The sequence below is a fragment of the Pithys albifrons genome, chromosome 3, assembly GCF_047495875.1.
Source record: "Pithys albifrons albifrons isolate INPA30051 chromosome 3, PitAlb_v1, whole genome shotgun sequence".
NCBI classification, from domain to species: domain Eukaryota; kingdom Metazoa; phylum Chordata; class Aves; order Passeriformes; family Thamnophilidae; genus Pithys; species Pithys albifrons.
This window is the reverse complement of record NC_092460.1, coordinates 74,485,372-74,503,699: the sequence shown is the minus strand read 5'-3', so window position 1 is coordinate 74,503,699 and position 18,328 is coordinate 74,485,372. Positions and strand designations below refer to the sequence as shown.

The window sequence follows — 18,328 nt, the reverse complement described above, 5'->3', positions numbered from 1 at the left end:
TCAAGGGCAAATTGGTTCTGCTACAGCCAGGAATTTGACCCCAATATAATGTGAGGGGCTAGTGTTTTGCACATAGATCATAGTATGTTGAGTTATTTGCCATCTCATTATACACTTAATTGATTAATTAATTGTCTGATATTTACACCATAACAATTTTTGTTAATGAAGAGATGGTTGCTTTCCAAACCAGAATTTCCTCTGAGCTCAAACATTTCAAAAGCATTTAATAGCTGAGGAAGAAATGTATTTTCGGGGGGGATGGGTATTTGTTTTCTTTTTTACTGTGTCCCACAGAGAGCAAGCTATATATGAAACTATATGTTTTATGGAGCTGACCAAACTCTGAAGTAACACCATGCTTTAATCACTGTGACTCAGCAACACTATACATCTAAAAGTTTGGGCTTTTTTTCTTTAAATTACAAGATTACAAATGCATGCTGTGTGGCATATCAGGCCAGCACAAGAAAATCTAAGCTGAAGAAAGGGGAGTAGTATTAGACTATTAGTGTAGCAAAGCTCTGATCTTACTGTTTTTCTATGAGATTCCACTTGCTTGCAGATTAAGTTCTTACTAAACACCACAACAGCTTAATTCTATTATTCCATCAAAAAATTAGACTCTGAAAGTGCTTTCAAGTTGCAAAATTCTCTTTAATGTATCAGAAAAGCCATGTCATTGTCACTGCAGGCTCTCAAAACTACTTAATGTGGAAGTGACTCACAGAACAGCATAAGGCAATTATATACATTCATGTAGAAACATCATGCAGTATGGGCTTCTGGCAACACATGCTGGCAGATTCTTGGAACTATTTGTAGAGCAAGTATGATACAGTACTCAATGTGAGTACAGCAGTAGAGTCTGTTCCAGTATGTTACCATTATTTCAAACTGCATGTATCACAAAATACTGTCTGTGAGATGTACCATGGCAGCACACTCAATAAAATTCTGACATAGTTTCAAGTCTTCCTTGTGGAAGAGTTATAAACTGATCTCAGTGTGATCTTCTGGGCCCATGTGTCGCGGTTTTTCTTCACAACCAAACAGCATAAAATCAGGCTTTGTGCACAGTTTCTTTGATTTCAAGTAGTTTTGACACCTGGGTATCATTTAATTTGCAGTGAGCAGTGTTGTTAGATGGTAACCTGCAAAATGGATGTGATACTTTAAACTGAGCACAGAGAAAGCTGGCTTCGGGTATCAGTGTTACAGGTGTTGCACTGACAGTTATGGCATTTAATGCAGTGGTGAAACTTCTGCTTTATTTTGTCACTGATTTAGACCTTTGGATTTCCTTAAGAAAAAATGCATTTGTATATAAAGATCTTGGAATTTCAATCCCTCAAAACCTAAATTAATTTCAATATGCATTTTAATAATCGGGCTCCATAAATAAGACACAAAAAATGACTTAAGGATTTCTACTTAAGTGATTTTAATGTACTGCTTAGCTTGACTTTTGACACTGGAATTTGATCCTAAATTGTTTTTATCAAGGTCATTTTATGTGTGGAGTTTGCTTTTGCACATGATTCAAAAGTTAGCCTATGGCTAACACAGACAGAAATCCTACAACATACATTTTTGTGTTAAGTTCAACAAATGAAGCTGAATGTTCATTGGTATTTGAAAAGCCATCCTGCATAGCTACCTACAAATTAATTAGAAGCTCAAATTTGGAAGGCACTTAACAATTACCTAAAGATGGTAACTCTTTTAAAGCTAATCTGTCTATCAACTATTATAGTACAGCTATAATAGATTGTGATTTTTAATATACTACCTGTATGTTGAAATAAATGTGGTAACATAGAAGAAAAAGTTGATTAGAAAGGATTGCCTCAAATGCCTAAGAAGAAAAGGAAGCATTCAAAATGTTCACATTCAAATTTTGTTGGTCAAGCCAACAATGGGTTATACAGATATTTACAAGACAGCAGCTGTAACCATTATGTTTATGCAAAGAGCATGAGGATGAAGAGATTTTGCAGCCTCAGGATGTTGCTTTGAGATTATGCTTCTGTGTTTCTATGTTTCTGTAAAACACAGGGAGGTAATTAATTTGGGATCCTTACTTCAGTGGAGAATCTTATTATTGGCAAGACAATTATTATTTTATCACAATGTTGCCAGTGAAAGACATCATCTTGCACATTGAGTGTATCAGGTATAATCACAATGAATTAGACCTTCCAATGTTTAATCCAGAACAGACTCTCCTGTGAAAACATACTTCTTTTTTTGGTCTTATTTTCTGGTTTTAATGAAAGATAGAAAAATCTTCCCAAAATTTGACTTGACAAACTAGTAAGAGCTCCAGTTTAAAGTACTGTTATCATGTCTGTCTGTTCTCCCAGTCTGGTAGATTCAGGACAGAAATGTGTTTTCCATTTTTTAGCAAGCTTGGAGGATTTCAGAATTGTCCTTTTTAAGCACTGGGATTCAAACCAGACCTTCCACCCTTTCCTGTCTTCATCCACTCTGCAGTCAGACCAGACTAATATCATTCAGTGCTTCTGCCCAATTCAAAAGGGAATAAGCAGACAGGAAAGGTGTAATGGGAGAACCTGTTCTTTGCTATAATGTCCTGGTCATTAGATTGCTCACTGGAGATACCCAGTGCAGTTCTCTGCACTTTTAGTGAGAAATTCTTCTGTAGGCCCAATGAAACTTCTGATCAAAATATTTTCAAAGTTTATTCAGTTGTACAATTGAGTTTTCTTTTTGACAAATCTTTTTTTTTCTGAGATGACAAAATGTTTTGAAAAATTCCCAGCTAACTCCATTAATTTCTTCCCTAAAGGAAAACAATAACATTCTTCCCAGAATTGTTGCAAAATATGTTTGTTTATATCTGTTTCAAAACTGAGTTGACAAAAGAGGTTGTAATTTTAGCAATCTGAGTAATTTGTTTGAAAACAGATACAAGAGAAACAAATCACAAATTAAAATTTTTACTGGTTTAGCCCTGCTGGAACTATTTAAAATAGATTTTGCTAAGCAAGTAAACTGCATTTGGAGAAAAATAGTTCTTTAAATGGGAAAGAAATACATAGATGAATTAATGTATTGTCACAAAATGTGGAGCTGAAGCCTAATTGTAGATTAATTTTCTTTGCATTTTTTAATTATTTTGAAGTGCTTATAAACAGAACAGCTTAAGCGCAAGTGCAAAAAATATTATAATATTTCTACTCTTGACTTATCTGAACAGGGTGAATTTGTCTCTTGTTTATTGTCACTCTTGCGACAAATGACTGATAGACATTATCAGCAGCTTCTTGATAGCTTCAGCACAAAGGAAGATCTGAGGGTGAGTAACAAATTGTGTTTCCATTTGTTTAGCTCTCTTTATTTCTCTTTTTGATTTATCTCCCTTTGAGATATCCCCAGGCTTTGATGAATCACTTAAGTGTTTAAGTACAATCTGTTTTTCAGATTAGCTAACTATTGCTCACATTTTCCTGTGTACTTGGGTCCACTCTTACAGCAGAGACAATATGGATGGAGGGGATGAAATAATTACTTTAAAGCCATGAAATTTATCTCCAAGCCTGTTTTAAAGATGGTGCCATCTCAGGTTTAATTATGAAAAGAGTAACTGCAGAACCCCTTCCAAGGCAGTTTCTACCAGTTTCATCAAGATTTCCTTAAATTCCTGATAGCTGTTTAGAGCTGTTCTGAAGAGAGCATACCATTTGTGAGTGTCTTTTCTTTTAGTGAAATGATCCTATTGAGCTTAAAAAGTAGAAAATTCTGCTAAGAGGGGGTATGAATCAAGAGCACTCCCTAGGATACTGGGTAGGGTGGACAATTTTTATTCGAGCGTTATAGTATCTGTTTTCACCTGACATAGTTGCTGTCCCTACACACATTTTCGTATATATTGTGGAACCTAGGCTTAGTGAAAGTATTTTGCCTTTTGTTTGGGTTCTGAGCAGGTATTCCTTGAGGTTTCAAGCTTTATTTTTATTTATCTGTGAAATACAGTATTGAGTTTATTCAGACTTTTCTTCCTTCTAGAATATGAAAAATCTCTAGAATTAATGCTTGAATGGTATTTGATTTGACACATTTAAATTCCCCCCACGCACATATCCTACTATTATGCAGAGACACATGGAAAGCCGCTGTAACCAGTGCCATCAGCTATCAAAACAGAGGTCTTAAGATCTCAAGTCCACAGTTTATTTCCATTGAGATCTCATTGAATCAGCATCAGCTCCACCAGTGATTCAGTGGCAGCAATCCGATCATCATTAACGCAGCATTGTCTTCTCTCCTGCATCTTAAATAAAACATTTTTTCCCCCTCACTTGGAAATATCGAATATCACTGAGAGCAAGAGGGAAAGATGAGAGCTAGTGTGTGTGGCTGACACTGCTGTTAATCATGAGATGATTTTGTTTGTCTGAGGCTATCTAAACCATCTTGGCACTTTATTTTTCTGCTTTGATTTCCAAGTGTGGAACTTCCTTGTATACGTTACTGCTTTAAGGTATGTGCCTTAGGACACTCTATCAGTATAGTTAAATGAAAATTCAGAAGATGTACATATCTGTGATAAATCTTTCTTTACAGTCTGAAATAGTAGCTGTAGATAATCTTGTTGCTAGTCAGGATTTAAACTTCAGTGGTAACTCTGAGGTTGGTATACTTTTGTCTCTTCATTTTTCCCCCAAAGTGAGTTGGGTCTTCCTGAATGCACATTACAAGATACAGATCTGATACAAGGTTTGCAAGGGACTTACCTGAGTGTAACCTAGGCCTTTGAGTTGCTGTCTGCTCTGCTTTTTTGCTTTAACTACCTCTGATTATAATTAATCCTCTATACTGAATGATTAGGCACTGATATCACAAGACATTTCATCTTTTTTCCAGACTAGTTCTAGAAGTGGTGATGTCAAGTACTTGCATGAATGTATGTTTGCACAGCATTTGTGATACAATTAATAAAAATACCCTCACCAAAGCACTTCTCCAAACAAAAAAACACTCATGAAAGTACTTGGAAAAAGGAATCAAGGTTGTCATTCATCCTATCAAATTATATTTGCTGTTCTTAATTTTTTTTTCAAACACTCTATACCAAAACTGCTAAAGGCTGTTTCCAGCTTGTTAAACATAGAATAGCAAAATGGAGACTTTGAAGAAATGACATGTACCCATTTTGAAATGACATGCATCTGAGTGGTGCATTAAGCAAGCGGTTGCTTATTGAAATCTTCCCTCTACTTTGTAAATATATTTATCTTACATAATTGATATGGTAACTGTTTTTGTCGGTTGTTTAAGTGAGTTTTTTTCTGCACAAGGCAGAAGACAGAAAAATCATTTTATATTTGAAAACATGCAAATGAAGTAAAAAAGAACTGACAGGGGTTTCATGGCTGAGTGTTAGAAGCAGGGACTGTACTTCACTCACTTTTTGAAACACTGAATTTAATGAGACAGTAATTTTGAATGGTTCCTTATCTTTCAATGTTATTTTAAAGGTATGTTCTTTTTGCTTACCACAAAATACTGTCTTCTTCTAGTAAATATATTTTACAGCAATTTATGGAACAGAAGCACCCTTATAGGTAGATATTTGCTGCTGTGAAAAAGCTCAAATATAATTTATGACAAAAAGTAACAGTGGAAGTTATAAATAGGAGGAGAGAAGTAGGAAAGTGAATGCAAAACCTATGTTAGTACAATGCAGCTTCGACCACAGCAAGGTGGCTTTGATCAATATATTAGAGGTTTTGAATTAGCAGATTAAAAGAAGATAAAACAGATAAGCACCTGCCAGAAGGCCTAGTTTTTATTCAGTGGCAGTGTACCCTACATAATATGGCAGAATAGATCTAGAGATCTGATGAAGAAAAAGATAGTATTTCATAGGCATGGGTGTACACTGGTCCCCCTCTTCCAGCTAAAAGAGCCTGAGCAGGGTAAAGGTGGGTGCCAAACCCTAATACCAAGTGCAATTTATTCCACTGTTCTCTAATGATCCCTGGGACACTATCTGTGACAGAGTTCTGTAGGCATGGGAAATGTCTCTGGTAGAGAAGCTCATTTATAGCTACCTTTCTTCCCATGCTATGCAAGGACATGCAGTCATGTATGGGACTTCTGAAAGGATGAGTGCTGGGACAGAAGGGTAGTTCTAAAACAAATATTTAAGTGACTTCTGATGTAGATGAAGAAAGCAGTGAATGAAAGAAGAAATGGGAAGAGAGTTGGTCACAGGATGGATGAGTTGCCCAGACAGTGACAGCTCACTGTCAAACCATTGTTTTTCTTACTGGGACTTTGGCATTCTGGATACTCTACAAAATCTTGATATCGAGTAGTGTAATAACTCCAATGTGAACCAAAGCAATGGATGATCAAGCAATTAGCTTCAAAGTGGACTGTTGACTCAAATTAAAATGCTATATAGAAGTACCCTGAGAAATCCAGTGAAGAGCATGATCTGCTTTGCAGGGGATTTTACATACATACAGGGAAATGTGCAAGAAATTCCAAGGCAGTTTTTGTTAAATTATAGGTGGTTTTCAGTCTTTCAGAAGGCCATGCTTCTCTCTTTCCCTGGTGTTAGGAGGGAGGCTTTTCTCTCTGTGCTTGGGGGGGTTGGCAGTTGCTTATCTCAAACCAAGACATCAGAGGTTGAGAATTTCATTGATCTGATATTCTTGCTCAAGGAAAACCAAACTGTACTATTGTGATATAATTTATTCATAGAAACATAGAATCGTTTGGGTTGGGAGGAACCTTAAAGATCATTTAGTTCTCACACCCTTGCCATGGGCAGAGAAACATTTCACTAGACCACGTTGCTCAGAACTCCATCCAACCTGGTCTTGGGATGGGGCATCCACAACTTCTCTGGGCAACCTATTCCAGTGCCTCACCACTCGCACAGTAAAGGATATTTTTCTTAGCATCCAACCTAAACCTACTCTCAGTTTGAAGCCATTCCCCCTTGTCCTGTCACTACATGCCATTTCTGGCCTTCCTTTGTACTTCCTCAAACAGGTCAATGTCCTTTCTGTGCTGGGGACCCCAGAGCTGGATGGAGTGTTGCAGGTGGGGGTCTCATGAGCATAAAGGGGCAGAATCCCCTCCCTTGACATGCAGGGCACCCTGCTTTTGATGCAGCCCAGGACACATTTGGCTTTCTGGGCTGCAAGTACACATTGCTGGCTCATGTCCAGCCCCTCAAAAATCAGCATCCCCAAATCCTTCTCAGCAGGGCTGCTCTCAATCTATTCATCCCCCAACCTGTATTGATACTGGGGGTTGCTCCGACCCATGTGCGACATCTTGCACTTGGTCTTGCTAAACCTTATGAGATTCCTGTGGAGCCAGTTTTCAGGCTTGTCCAGGTCCCTCTGTATGGCATCCCATCCTTAAGGTGTGAAGGTGTTTTAAGTAGTGTGAGATACTACTAAACTTATAGTTCTACCTACTACTATCTTATAGATAGTAATAGAGCTCATGTACACTAGGTAGGAATATTAAGAGATGGTATTTAGAGTATGTAAAAAGACAAAGATAATTCCTTGTTGTCTCTTAAGATAGAAGGCATATGAGACATTAATTATATCTATACTCAACCAACCAAATGTTAGTTCAGTTATACTGCCGGCAAAAATGTTTTTTAAATGTTAAAATCTGTTACTAAATCTACATTTTGCATCTCATATCACTGATCATTAAACTGATGACACAACTTTCTGTTTTTTCACTTAAAATTAGAAATAATTAGCCTGGTGTTAATTTTCAAAATTTAATGCTGCTTTCTACATTTCCTTTGTTTTAAAGTTTGCTTGAAATAAAAGATGTATTCAGTTTTTAGCCTAGTTACCTAAATAAATCAAGTACATATGATCTTCCTCTCTGTTTATTATTCTTTTCTTAATGACTTTTGAACAAGCTGCCAAATTTCAGCTGTGGCCTCTGAGTCTTGAAGGCACTAAGTTTACACCTCACACAACCTTTGAGTTTTAAGTCTTCAAGTCACTTTATGTTTTCCCAACAACAGCCTTTTAGCAGTCAGTTAGTTAGATCCCTAACAGCAGCAACAATGTGTATTGTGTCTGGACAACAGAAAGGATAAAAATGGAATATGGGAGGATTTGGGATGTTATTGTGAGATGACGTGTAGCAACATTCAAGGCATTGCCATATTGTTGGGATTATGGCACAGACCTACAAGGAAAGGAATTTACCTTTAATAAAAAAACCCAGCCAAGTAAACAAAAAGGCAGGCAGATGTGTTGATATTTAAGTTCAAGGTTCAAAGCTGTAGAAAAATGGTCTGGAATAAATGTGTTACTTATAGAAATACTTGTTTATCTGTAAAGCTGGTCACCTGCATTCAAACTATGTTATCTGCAATGAGTATTGTTTATACTGTTTAATACAGATAATTTTTGTCATCTTGCTCAGTAAACAGGTTGTCTCTATTATATAATCTTCTCTGGTGGGTGGCTGTGGGGATCTCATCTGCCTTTCCCAACGCCTGCATTCATCCCCCTTTACAGTGATTCTCTAATGAAAGACATCTGTTGTGCAATGCCTGTCATCTACACTTGGATAAACGCACTTGAGAATATATTTTAGTGTTCAGAATTATTTGGTATTCTTTGGTTGTATCTTTGTCTCATCTGTGTTTTGGGCTAACTCTCTACAAGTCATGTGGGCAGAATCAATATCAAACATTTCAAGGTCAGGTATTGCACTGATTCTATTATGTGTGTTTCTATCAGTTGCCTCATGTTCTTCATGTTGTCAAAAGCTCCATCTTCTTACTAAAAGAATACTGGCAGTACTATACATAATCAAGATGGCCCAAGTACTACCCTTGCTATTAGTTTTATTTGTGAAAACTGGAAGGGAAAAAAGGTGCTGAGAGGAATAATTTCTTTACCTATTAGTGAGTTAAATGAATAGGGGACGATAATGCTAAAAGCTTTGAAGCAATGCTTTCTCCATTCAAGGTAGCTCACATGTGTTCACTGTTTTTATAGATTCAGCAAATGATGCAGAATGTTTGGGTGACCCGCACACAGCCAGTCAGCTGCAATACCAGTTAGAGGTCTGGGCATCATTATTGGAGTCACTGGTCTTTGCCAACTCAGTGATAAAATTGTTTTTACACTCTCTCTCTTTCCCACCAAATAATGCCACTTTTAGAATAAATCTTGAAAGTGATGAAAACCTGGCATGATTAAGGAGATATTCTGAACTCTCTGGTGTTTGTAAAGTGCTTTTTTGATTTGCAAATTGTTCTCGAGATCGCATTTGTGGAAGTGTATGGGTGGAAACCAAATGCATCTTTGACATTTCTCTTATGCATTGCTGTCAATCAAATGGCACGTTATATTATTTTTATCTTTTGAAGAAGAATGGATTAAATCACTGTTTGAAGCTTTCTTGGGGAACAACAACAAAAACACCCCAAAAACAAACAAACAAAACATTCAGAGGTGTATCTATGTTGAAAATAAATGCAATTCTGCTTTTTCTATAATGATTTTTTTCTCTCTGATTGAAATATTTTTAAAGCAGCAAAGACATATGACTGCTTCTTTTCCTTCCAAAGGATTTCCTGCTACAGATTTTCACAGTATTTCGGATACTAATACGACCAGAGATGTTTCCAAAAGACTGGACAGTGATGCGTTTGGTTGCAAACAAGTAAGGCATTTTTAATGTTAATAAAAACTATGGGTAGTGTGCACAGATTGTAATAAAATAAAGCTATATGATGTATGTAGTAAAAATTCAATACAATGCTGGGTTCTTTTAACTACAAATTTATAATTTATTCTGTACCTCTTTCTGTTCTGAATTTTGTAAGCATATGTAACTGGAAATGCAGAAACACTTTTACAGAATGAAGCTGCTAAGCATCAACAGCTTTGTTTTCCAAGTAGCAAATGACAAGTCTCACCAGAAGTTCATTTCAAATCTGTTTGTTGAAATGCTGAGTTGGTGAAGATCTGTTTGCTCTCAAGAAGAAATTATCAGCTTTAATGTCATTAGTGATGTTTTTGCATATTTGTTCATTTAGCGTTTGTCAGAAAAATCACAAACTAAAAATTACAAATCAAGAAATGAGGTACAGCACAGACAACAGTCATGTAGAACTCTAAGCACTGCTTAGTAAGACTTCCAGATATAATCTGCCTTTCAGCCATTCTTTCTTTGCTGAGACCTATTTTTAGAGAAACAGGTTCCCATCATTTCTAAGAAGTAATTACAATGGATCTGAAACGATTGAGTTTTACTTTACCTGTATCACCACCTATCCTTTTTGCAGTCTTAGCTTTAGATCAGATAAGCCAGCTGAACAGTCAACAGAATTGTACAAACATCAGTGCCAGCAGAGGAGGGGGGTTGTGTTAGGCAGACCTGGGAATTCAGAATGTAGGATTGACTTACACTTTCATGATACATATTGCAATGCTGATTGAAATTCTGTTTTATTCCGCATTATGCCTGCTGGCTCCAAGGAGAATTTGAATTCATGATGCTGTATGAACTACTAGTAGCAATATTATTGGTACAAGTAAATTTAACAACACTTGTGTTCATGATCTGTATTTGTTATGTGTGTGTGTATTGATATGCAAGCATAATAGTATTTGTCCAAACTTGGTCATGACTTGAACATTTTTTGTTTGTTTTTATTACTTCAGTGTTGCTAACCTTGCCCAGTTTGAATTTGAATAACTTTGAATAAAAGTTGCTAATTAAAGAATTGATATAATTTGTTTCTGTATATGATATTAAATAAGATATGACTGATACCAGCTTGCATCTGGTTATCATGCTTAAAAAATAAATTGTGGAACTCAGGAAAGAGAGAAAAACATAGGAACTTTTAGACTAAATATGTAATCTAAGAAACTCTTAATATATTGCAGAAACAGCTGGCTTGCCATATGGCTTTGCAACAGCTGACATGTACAGAACTAAGATTAAGAAATTACCTTGACACGTGTTTCGTGGTTGGTGATGTTCAGATGTGCTACAGATGATGATACCAAGTTCTGCAAAAGGAGTATTTACCTTCACCAGTATTTTAGTTACCATCATACATCTCCTTTTATTAATCCATGTCATGTTGTTTCTGATCATCTAGAGCAGTGATATATATCCAGTTCTGTCAGGCAAAGATAGCTAATAACTGCTGGGGAGAGTTGGCCACAAGAAGCTACTCAGATGGGATGACTGATCCTGATAACACACAGTTGCATAAGCACCACTGCCAGCAAGTGGGATATAATCATATCTTTACCAATTCAGCTCTCAATAATTGCTTCACTAGGCATTCATTCTTTTGTGGAGAAAGTGCTGGCTTGCTGTGAAACAGGGTGTTCAGTAGGTATGCTTAAATGTGTAATGAAAGCTGAAGCCTCATTGTTCCTATTCTGTTCTTGTTGAGGCAGCAGAAAGGAAAATCCGCTTCTTTCCTTAGCTGCAGAACAGTAGTTTTTCCAGAGCTGTTTCTGAGTGGGAGCTTATTCGCTTAACTTGCGTTAAAGCCATGGCAGTGGCTGCCTTCCTTTGGCTTCCTCAAGCTGCTTCAGGAGTCAGAATAGTAGCTTGGCTAGATTTGTCCCAAACCCAGAATCTGTAAGTGCCAAGAAAAGAGCCTAGAGATAGGATACAAAATTAGGGCACTGCCTGCCCCACAGAGAGAAGTGGCCATGAGCTGTTCTTCCTGAGGTTTGCTTGCTGAGCCAGAGCAGTTCTGATGATCTGAGACTCGTTGGGACTGAAGGCAAAACTTGAACTCCTTGCTCCGTCCATGTCTAAAATAAAAAGCTAAAAGGTCTGGCCCATCTTTTTAAGAGCAGAATCAAGTAATCTGTTAACAGTCTGGGTCTTTTCTAACTCCTGCTTCTTAGGAATAAAACAATTGTCATGTTTGCTGTGCCAGATAGCTGTCTTCTCACCTGTCCGGTCTTCTACCCGAGAGACTGTAGCTAGCCTGAAAGCAGTGTGTGTCTTGGGACCTTCCCCCATCACTGCAGTCACATCACCAGCAGCACTGTCTTTTCTCTCCCCCAGAGTATTATAAAAATTCAAACTGTCTGGTATTTACAGGAAGAGAGATTTAGCCTGTCTGAGCTTGGGGAAGAAATGAGTCTTAGCAAGTAGATAATCAGGTAATAAGCTTTTCCTAGGGGGGGAGGAGAAATTCTTTTTTTTAATCCCCTCTTATTTATATATGTGCAGAACTGAAATTACCTGAAAGATTTTTAGGTCTCTACATGGCCGTAAGTCTTACAATATACAATATTTGCATATAAAATTATTACTCTCCCTGGCTTCTAGGCGTTTTTTTTTTCCTTTCTCATTGCAGTGTTTTCAGAAATTATGTAGCACCTGATAGTTGGATGCTGTTTGTGATTAAACAAAACAAAACAAAAAAAAAAGAAAAAGGGAAGATACTTTGAGCTCAAGAAGGCAAATCTGTAACTATCCAGAAATTAAGATGCTTCCTGATGACACATGTGTGATCTATAATTCTGAGTGTTCTGATGCCCAACATGAAAAAGTATTAAGGGCTAACATTATAAACCTACCAAGTGACTTCTAAAATCTGAGAAATAAAGTAACATTTTAAAAGGCAGACTTAGCATGAAAGCATAAAAATAGATTTCTTTCAATTGTGTTCTGTAATGGAAGGAGAAGAACATGCAATAAATCCTTAATATATATTTGTTTCTAGCAGTTGAGCAATGAGACACAAAAAACCATTTAAAGCTTCATAACCATGTAATATCTGTTGTAAGCTAATCAGCATACATGCAGCAAAGCAAGATAATTACCTGTGGTTATCTGATATCTCTAACATGGATGTTACTACCGAATAACAAAATACCGTTTTATGTATACTACATGAAATACAATTTTAATTTCTTTCATTCTAGGGATAGAATTTCAGCATCAACTAGGTAGTAAGCTAGCTTGCTGGCTCTCTAAGCAAAGCTTCCACTTGTAACTGCAAAGGAACACCACATAATATATGAAGATGTCTGAATCAGTTGCCTAGTACCAGAGAGAAATACAAAATTTTATAACAGAATATGCCCAACTAAAATTGAAGCTTTTGGAAAAGACCTTCACAGTGTCTCTGTCAACTAGAAATTACTGTGTAATGGTCACTTGCTTCAGTTACCATAATGTTAGGAAAAGAATGACTTGTCGAATGCTTCAATTGTTTGGCATCTTTTGAGAGCATTTAGCAGACTCAGCTGAACTCCAGGTATGTGTCATTTACAATTGAAGAGACAGCTGGAGAGCAAAGGAGCTTCTATTACTTATTGAGCAAAGGTTTGATATTCAAATGTACTATGCCTATGTATTATTGAACAAAGAATTAATTTTCTGCTGCTCTTGGTATGCAAGAAACTTTAATTTTCTAGATCTCTCTGTAATTAACAATGTATATCCTTTCAGCATTTTGATGAATGGTAGACATGCTAGGTCATCCAATCCTCAACTTGAATTTTATAAGCATACAAGATGGATTTATGAATACTGTTATTTATAGTAAAATGATTGATCTGTAAAGTAAGTTTGGCATAATATGTTGCTTATACTTAAATTCCAAATGTGTATACTGACAGTTGGGTATAGGGACTTTAAGCACAGAATTCTTTTATTTTTCAAATTTAGCAATGAATAAAATACGTTATTTTTTTTTAAGTAACTGAAATGGAATACACAGTAAAGGAAGACATTGAATTAGCATTAGTTTGATCATTGTGGCTGCTTTGAAAAGTCCTGTTAGCTCCCATGGAGTGGGAGTCTGAGACTCCTACAATGAACAAAAATTCCTGCTTTTATGTAATAAGCAGTGTTACTAACAACATTTTTACTTTTATGTAATACAAAATGTTGCTAACAGCTGAACCTGACAGTCTGTTACAGAAAGCATGCATATACATAGGTATGCAGTCATGAATAAATCTATAAACATTTAACAATAGATACATACACTGACACATGACTCAAGGTTTATTTCATTTGTTTATGAAATATGAAATAATTTTTTTTCTGTTCAAACATCTCTGTGTTCAAGGAAGATTTCATTCTGAAATAGCAAAGAATGTAATAAGAAACTGGTATATATTTGTCACATATTAGCATGGGAAAGGAAAGTTACCATTTTCTACCTTTGGCTGCCCAGGCAAAATCTAGGTTGCCAGAGCACAGCCCAGGCAGTACACAATTGTTGAACTTCTGGATTTTTCAAACAGCTTATTGCAGAAAGGTTTGCTCTGAAAATTTGATGAGGAAGCTACTCCATCAACGATGGCCTGACCAGAGCTTGGGTTAGCATCCGTTATATGAACCCAGAATCATTTAATAGCTAAAAGCAGAGATTTGTCTCCTGTAAAATAGTCAGTGATTCTGAACAAATATGTGGCAGGTGGTAAGAGGAAGAAAAGCAAGTCTTGTCACAAAGTCGGTGGTTTATAGTTTCATACCCAAATGGATTTCAAATAAATGTTTGGAAATTGTTGGTTGGGAAGCAGCTTCGAATGTGAGTACTGTACTGGATCAGGCAGCTTTCCTGTGGCTGCTGTCTCTGCTTTGTGCACTTTTGCTTTTTTTAATAGAACTTAACGTTATTTGTAGGAATAATGAGCACCTCCAAACCAAGCTTTTTTTCTGTCCTACCTGATTTTAGATTTTTGTAGATTCAGAATAACAGATTGTGGGTCAAAACCAGTGTCATCTTTCTGTGTTCAGTCTGGTGTTTTGAGATTTTTTTAACTACAACATATACACTCTTATGCTACAGACCCACATTTTATCAGCTAATCCATATTGTATCTTTGGCTTACTGAATAAATAAAACCCGAGCTAAGTTCCCTGTAGCAACAAAGATTTGCATTGCAATTTTTCTGTTACCTCAAGAAAATTCTTCAAAATATATTCTACAAATTGCATTTAAGATTTCTACTTTGTTCACCTTCGCATAACAATTGAAGCAGATGTTTCTCTTCAGTTTCACCTGCCAGGGAAGGAATGTAGCAAGAAAGGAATTGTCTCAGACATAAATAGAACTATGTAATGTAAACTTGGCAATAGGATTATGGATCTTATGGAATTTTCCCTTTGAGTACAATATTTCAGGGATTTATTACTTTGGATTTAAGTTGCAATTTTATATAGCAATAGTTCTAATGAACTGACCTTTTCTATCAGAACATCTTTCTGAAATATGCAAACTATTTCCATTTTGTGAAACCTATGGGCTGTAAATTAAATTATACACAACAGCAAGAATGACAGGGCTCTGTTCTTATCCATTCCTTGATTATTATCTTTGCTTATATTGCATTTTGCTAATGTTTCACTTCATCTTCCGTGCTTCAACTGTGAGTGTTGTATGCAAGCTGTAACTCCCCATAGTTGAAAAAGTGAGGTAAACTGTACAGATCAGTGCTAAACATGGAACCCTACTTGGATAGAAAAGCTACAATATAATTATTGAGAAAATAATATGTCTGAAAATGACACATGGGCAATGGAATAGGAACAAATAATACTTGAGACTCCAGCAGTGTTCTAAAAACAGTTTCAGAATTGGCTGTTACAGGTGTTTGGGCACATCAAATCAGAAGGTAAAGTTTGGCAGGGACAGTACTTTCAAAAGTAGAGCAATGGAAGCAAATATTTGAAATGCTAATACATTTAAATTACACATGGCCATTATTTATTTTTATTTTTTATTTATAAATGTGAACAGTATCAAAAGTGCCAGAAGATAAATATAATTTATCTCCTAGATGGGTTGGCTAACACATAATTCTTCAGTTTTGTGAAGATGAAAACTATGATAACCTTAAAATATATATGTTGTTATTGTATTTAATTTTTTTTTCTTGAATGCATTGTAAAAAAATGAAGTCCAAACTATGGAAAAGGAAATTAGTTTTAGCATTGTAACAACACACAGGTCAAGAACTATGTCCAAAGAAGAACTAGAGGTAACAGTAGTAGGCTGATGGTAATTAAAAGAATATTTATAACCTTTTTCTCAGAAGATCTTTAAACAGTTGATTCTTGTAAAATACATGAGTATAGGAGCAAAAAGATAATTTTGTTTGTCTTTTTTTTTTCCCCCATAAGCATCCACTGCTGAGTACTTTCAAAAAGAATTTCATGCTCTATATGGATTTTTGGTTTGCCTAACTATGTTGATAGACAAGAGTGTTGCAGAGGTTAGCTTAAGGGTTGACTAACTGAAATGAAGTGTATTTAGATAATCTTTAAGGATGTTCTACTTCCCTACATTACCAAAGTTGATTACTATAATGAACACAGCTGTCATTGACCTCTGGTGACAAGCACTGCTAAAGGATCTTTGTTGTATATATTCATTAAGATAGATTATTATAATTTGGGAAGGTGTAAATAGAGGGTCATGTATGACTGTTCACAACATACAGCATAGAGATCTTTAGAAGCAGATCTTTCTCTCAGAGCTCGTACAGGTTTGCTGTTGTCATTAAAAGACTCTTTGTCCATTGGTCTGTGGACAAATTGAATTTTGAATACTTTTAATTACTAGATACTTTATAATCTATATGTATTTTCAGTACAAAGAAAGCTGAAATCAAATTGCACAACTGTATGTATTAGTGCTATTAGGACAAAGTGTGTGTTAAATCTAATATCACAATTATTTGCAGAACAAAATTTATGGTTTGTTTCGATCAATTATATTCTATATAGAATGTCTGTTTTCAGTACACATTTTTATACCGCATTTTTATTATCTTTTTCCTCATGTACATGTTTTCTATCAATAGATGCTGTTAGTAGTCAGATATTTGTATACGTTGAAAATGTAGTCTTTCATTCCACCAGATATGCTACATCATTTCTTATTTGGAAAACTGTCTGGCTCTGAGTATTAAATATGAATTTCTACTTATTGAAAACTCCTGTCTTTCTCATTCTTTTCTTCCCAGTGTGATCATTACTACAGTTTTGTACCTTTCGGATGCCCTTCGCAAAAACTTCTTAAATGAAAACTTTGATTACAAGGTAGAGTAAATGATACATGCAATACCAACTACATCATCCTGTGGCTTAGTGGTTATTAAAATTAGCTCCAGCAACTAAACAGCTAAAACATGTGCTAAATTAGCAATGTCAAGCACTCAGAGTTTGTTTTTTCCTAAATCCAGGACTGTCCTAAAAATCATGAATGCTGTAAGATTTTTTTAGTTTCTTCTTACTTTTCATTTTGTTATTTCAGTGTCTATGTTACACTGCTTATTCGGAATCTTTGCATAGCAAGTTTCTTGATCATAAAACCAAATTTAGTTATTTGTCTGTTATTTTTGAGTTACTACGAAAAGAAAAATATTCCATTTTTAGTCAATGCCAATTTATCAAAAATGCTTATTTGTATTTCTGTAATTTCTCTAAAGATCAATTAACATGTTGCATAATTAAAATTAGAAAATTATGACACTTCACAGTGAATGTAGTTAAAGATGTGAGTACCTCATATAGTGAGATAGGGCACCTGTGATAGACTGTGAATTACAGTTTATGGTTTTAGGATTCAAATGAGAAGATCTAGGAATGTGTCTGAAAAGACCCGTTCCTATGGGAAACCTGAATGAATATTGTGCCCAACCAAGAGACATTAGTCCAATTGCTGCATCATAAAAAGTGCAGAATTTCCTTCCCAGAGAAGAGAGTGAGCTCCTGTTGACTTCCAACTGGGTTGTGGATGCTTCTCTGAAAATCTAGACTCACATCAGATAGATTGGCAGGAATGCAAATATATCTATTTGACATAACTGGCCATGTGGAATCCTATTCTTTATGAAGTTCCACAAGTTCAGAGACTAAAACTGATAAAGGAGTTGACTGCAGACAAGGCATCTGTGTTCTTTAAACTTGCCTAGCAATGGTTATTGCTGTCCTGCAGAACTGCAGTGTCTGGAATATGGCTCCTCTACAACTTCTTTCTTCCTCCTGTCATGGAGTATCTATAATTGGGTTATAATAATTAGTATTTCACTTTATCTTCAATTTTATATCTATTTCTTTTAAGTAGAACATTCAACTTCTAATTCACAAAGCACGTGCACAATATTTACTATATATTTACAATACGTTAATGAAACCTGGCTTTGGTTTTGTCCAGTGAAGGCTGCAGCAACTGAGACTTGCGAATAGCATTATGAAGTGTGATGGACAGACAATGTCTGTTCTGCTATGTGATAGCTTTTGAGGTGTCAGAATTTTTTGATTTTTGGTCTTAAAGGCATACTAG

The 18,328-nt window shown here is 35.8% G+C and overlaps 1 protein-coding gene across 4 annotated transcripts in view; it reads left to right on the top strand.

Annotated features, from left to right (window-relative positions):
• Nucleotides 1-18,328, top strand: part of DOCK4 (dedicator of cytokinesis 4) — a 250,323-nt gene that overhangs the window by 183,583 nt on the left and 48,412 nt on the right. For all 4 annotated transcript variants that reach the window (XM_071552419.1, XM_071552417.1, XM_071552418.1 and 1 more), the window contains exons 26-28: nucleotides 3,224-3,322; nucleotides 9,605-9,699; nucleotides 17,007-17,082. In XM_071552419.1, the coding sequence (XP_071408520.1) occupies nucleotides 3,224-3,322; nucleotides 9,605-9,699; nucleotides 17,007-17,082 (270 nt within the window). The remainder of the gene's footprint in view (nucleotides 1-3,223; nucleotides 3,323-9,604; nucleotides 9,700-17,006; nucleotides 17,083-18,328) is intronic.